This window comes from Globicephala melas, chromosome 2 (assembly GCF_963455315.2).
Source record: "Globicephala melas chromosome 2, mGloMel1.2, whole genome shotgun sequence".
NCBI lineage: Eukaryota > Metazoa > Chordata > Mammalia > Artiodactyla > Delphinidae > Globicephala > Globicephala melas.
The window spans coordinates 101,115,956-101,119,779 of NC_083315.2; the positions used below are offsets into that span (position 1 = coordinate 101,115,956).

Sequence of the window (3,824 nt, forward strand, 5' to 3'; positions counted from 1 at the left end):
TACGCGGGCTTTCTCTAGTTGCAGCGAGAGGGCGCCACTGCGCCATCAGGGAAGCCCCAGTTTTCTAACTGAGAGGTTAGACCAGGGATTTAATATCTCTTATCTGGAGGCCTTTCCTACCTTGATACACTTTCCCTGTCTGTACAATGTGCCACACCATCTTCTTAGCCTAGAATGCTCATTTATTCCCTAAAGTCCCTAAACTCTGCTTATCCTTTATGGGCCAGCTCAAATGGACATTTCTTTTGGAAGCCTTTCTTATCCCATGAGGCCAAGTAAGACCCTTCATCCTCAGCGCCCCCATAAAACCATCTTCACACAGTGTTATTACCTCTATCACATTGTAATCAAATTATAGGCCTACAGTTATTTTCCTCTGCTTCTCTGAGAACCAAGAGTATGTTTCATGCATCAAGTTACATACTATGACTTCCATAATTTCAGGAATACAGTGTCCTATCCACTGAGGCTCATTTTACAAATTAAATTTTTTTTTCCTGTTAACATCAAGAAATGAAATGTAAAAAAAAAAAGAAATGAAATGTACTAGTGAGATAAATGACAACTCTAGGACAGACTGTTTTGTAGAAAATAGCACAGATTGAAAAGAACACAGGAATTCAAGCTCTAGCTTGGAATCCCTTACATGACACCAAATGTTCATTCTCTGGCAGATTTTACAGACTTTCTTCAGGGTGTTTTTAGGTCATGCTATTTCACAGGAAGTGAAGGCAAAAACCGGGCCAGGGTAAAAACAAGAGAAAGTGAATTCAATGCATAGGAAGCAGAAAAAAAAAAAAAAGACAACAGCAATTACAAAAAAAATCATAGATTCGTCACAAACTAATTACTGATAGGATTTTGAGCAGTGAGAAATTCAGAGCTCAAGTTTCCAGCACAGGGAAGTGAGGAGATAAAGAACATTTGGGTGAGAAGGAACCAGGGTGATTACTAAAATGAAAGGGGGGCCTGGGTTCCTCTGGTGCAAGCAAGCCTCCTGGCTCTATTTGTTCTGAGTACCGGGCCTGCCTTCATGTACTTCAGTCTTTCAATGTGTTGCCCCCAAGTTGAGTTATAAAATCTATAGCCCATTCTGGGACTTCCCTAATGGCGCAGTGGTTAAGAATCCGCCTGCCAACACAGGGGACACAGGTTCGAGCCCAGGTCCGGGAAGATCCCACTTGCTGCAGAGCAACTAAGCCCATGTGCCACAACTACTGAGCCTGAGCTCTAGAGCCCGTGAGCCACAACTCTTGAGCTCTTGTGCCACAACTACTGAAGCCCACGTGCCTAGAGCCCATGCTCCGCAACAAAAGAAGCCACCGCAATGAGAAGCCCGTGCACCGCAACGAAGAATAGCCCCTGCTCGCTGCAACTAGAGAAAGCCTGCACGCAGCAACAATGACCCAACGCAGCCAAATAAATAAATAAAAATAAAAAACCTATGGCCATTCTTCAGCCAGTGATATTTTTCATTTAGGAAATCCAGACCCAGTGGCAGAGCTCTGTCCTGCACAGGATGCCTGGAATTAGATTTGTTACAACAGAAGCAGCAGTGGTTCATCCCTGGGTATGCACTGATCAGCAAATGATAAAACAAAGGGCTCATTGCATAAGTGGACCATGTCCTAATCTGTGCGTTTCTTCATGTCCTAGATTCAGAACCCTCCTTGTTCTGCTAGCCCCACCCACAGGGGCTGCTCTATATCTCCAGACCCAAGAACTGGGGGGATACCAGCTGCCCCTGAGCGCCAGGCCCACCAGCTGGATCTGTTCTCACAGGAGCCACAGCAGAGATACTGGGTAAGACAATGAGACCCAGAGCTGGAACAGGAGAGACAGCAATGAAGCAGCAACTGGGGGAGCGGTGAGCTGAAGTTAGTGCCCAGGACACATGACAGACTTTGGGGAGCAGAGGGGAAAGGAGCTAGAACCACAGTGACAGCAGGGGGCCTGCAGGGTGAGTGAGGAGGGAGTGTGTTATTTGTGGGCCGGGATACAGAAGATACCCTTCTTTTCACAGGAAACATGGTTCCAAGACAGCAGAATGCCCAGCTTCCTCTCTTTTTGCTGCTGGGGCTCTTGGGAATGGTGATCTCACTCCACGCCCAATTAACCCCGGCTCAGAGGTTTCAGATTCAGCACCTAAATATGGCCCACCGTCGATGCGATGATGCAATGCGGGTGGTTAACCGTTACAGAAGGGCATGCAAAGGTGAAAATACTTTTCTCCACACAACGTTTGCTGCCGTAGCTCGTGTTTGTCACACCACAAATGTAACCTGCCCTAGATCACGCAGGACGAATTGTCATAGAAGCCCACGTCCAGTGCCTGTAACCTACTGCAACCTCACAAGAAAGGCAAACGATTATAGGAACTGCCGTTATAGACAGAGAGAGGATACGAGGATCTACATCATTGCGTGTGGAAACAGATTACCACAGGACAATGCCAGGTACCCCCTGGTTCCAGTTCACTTGGATGACATCGTCTAAACTCTGGGCCAAAACTTTGGGCCATGCTCATTTGCCAAGCGCCACAGTCCTGTCCCACCATCCACCCCAGAGATCAGCATCAGTCCTCATCTCACCAGCCTCCAGGTCCCTTTAAGCTTTGCTCAGCTGAAGCTCCTTGTGCACGCACAGTAAACTTTGCAGAATTACCTACAAGGCTCCATGTGTCTGTTTGTGCTCTTCTGTCATGTAGTTACATTCTCGTCTAGAGGCTTTTCCCCTTCTTCTAATCTGAGATTTGTGGGAAATAGATGTGAGGGTAAGAGGCTCCTTGTGTCATGAAGTTGTGCAGACTTTTCCTTCTCTCTGCTTTAGGCCAGGAAGCTGCGGCTTCCACTCACAGCGGCCTATTTCATTACCAGGAGGCAAAGAGCCCCCAGTAAGTAGAAACAAATGTATTTGATTCTGATTTAAGAACCATGCATTTTATGATAGAAGAGAACGATACGGTGTAAAAACAAAAAGAAAGGGGAAAATGCCGTAATTGTGATAAGACCAAAAGAAAGAAGCAAATTTTAGCCGCATAGATTTGTTTTTAAATAAGCATATCAAATCTTCAGATATTAATGGTTATCCTAGGGGTGGATCCAGAGTTTGAGTCTAATGTGGAATGAGACAAATTGTTCAGGTAGTATATGGACAGATTCCAGTACTACCTGGAGAAGAGGTGAAACTCTTTCCTGGCGATTTCTGTGTCCTGGAGAAGGGAGCAGCTGGTCATCTGGTAGCAGAAGGTAAGGAAGGAGACATGGAATTGGGATCTCTCCCGAGGATGAATCAGTGGCTTGTTCACATTCAGGTCAGGAAGGGGCACAGGTTCCAGGATTACAGAAATGTAGACAGACAGAAAAGGGGGCGGATAATGAAAGCCCCTACTCTGCCTCCATCACAAGGCTGCACTCAGGAATCAGTGAGGAACAGGAAGGGAAAGCTCTTTGTAAACTGTGGTCAGATGCAGCATTCAAGTGATTGTTCGGGGGACAGGTCGGGTCTTTTGCAGCACCTGACTCAGAACAGAAGGCAGGTAGCATGTCATTAAATCTGTACCTCTGTCCTTGAGTCTGGGATTCCTGACCTCCTATTTTTCAGCTCCTCTTCCAGGCCCAGATACATGGCAATTTCCATTCCTCCCCCCCTCCATATGGTCAGTCATTCTTGCTCTTGGTAGTACTATATACGGCGTCTGCACTTGAGCATCTTCTCTGGAGAAGCCACTGGAGGATTTGTTCTTCCAGGCAGGTCTGTTGACTCAAGCTATTGCATGGAGATACTAGGTTTGGAAAATTCCAGGGCTCAACAGAATCCACCGA

General features: G+C 46.5%; 1 protein-coding gene across 1 annotated transcript; it reads left to right on the forward strand.

Moving 5' to 3' along the window:
- The first annotated feature begins 1,726 nt into the window (after positions 1–1,726).
- Positions 1,727–2,496, forward strand: LOC132596764 (eosinophil cationic protein-like). Its single transcript, XM_060293592.1, has 2 exons — positions 1,727–1,803; positions 2,024–2,496. The coding sequence occupies exon 2, from the start codon at positions 2,029–2,031 to the stop codon at positions 2,494–2,496; it is 468 nt and encodes a 155-aa protein (XP_060149575.1). The 5' UTR covers positions 1,727–1,803; positions 2,024–2,028.
- Positions 2,497–3,824: the final 1,328 nt, after the last annotated feature.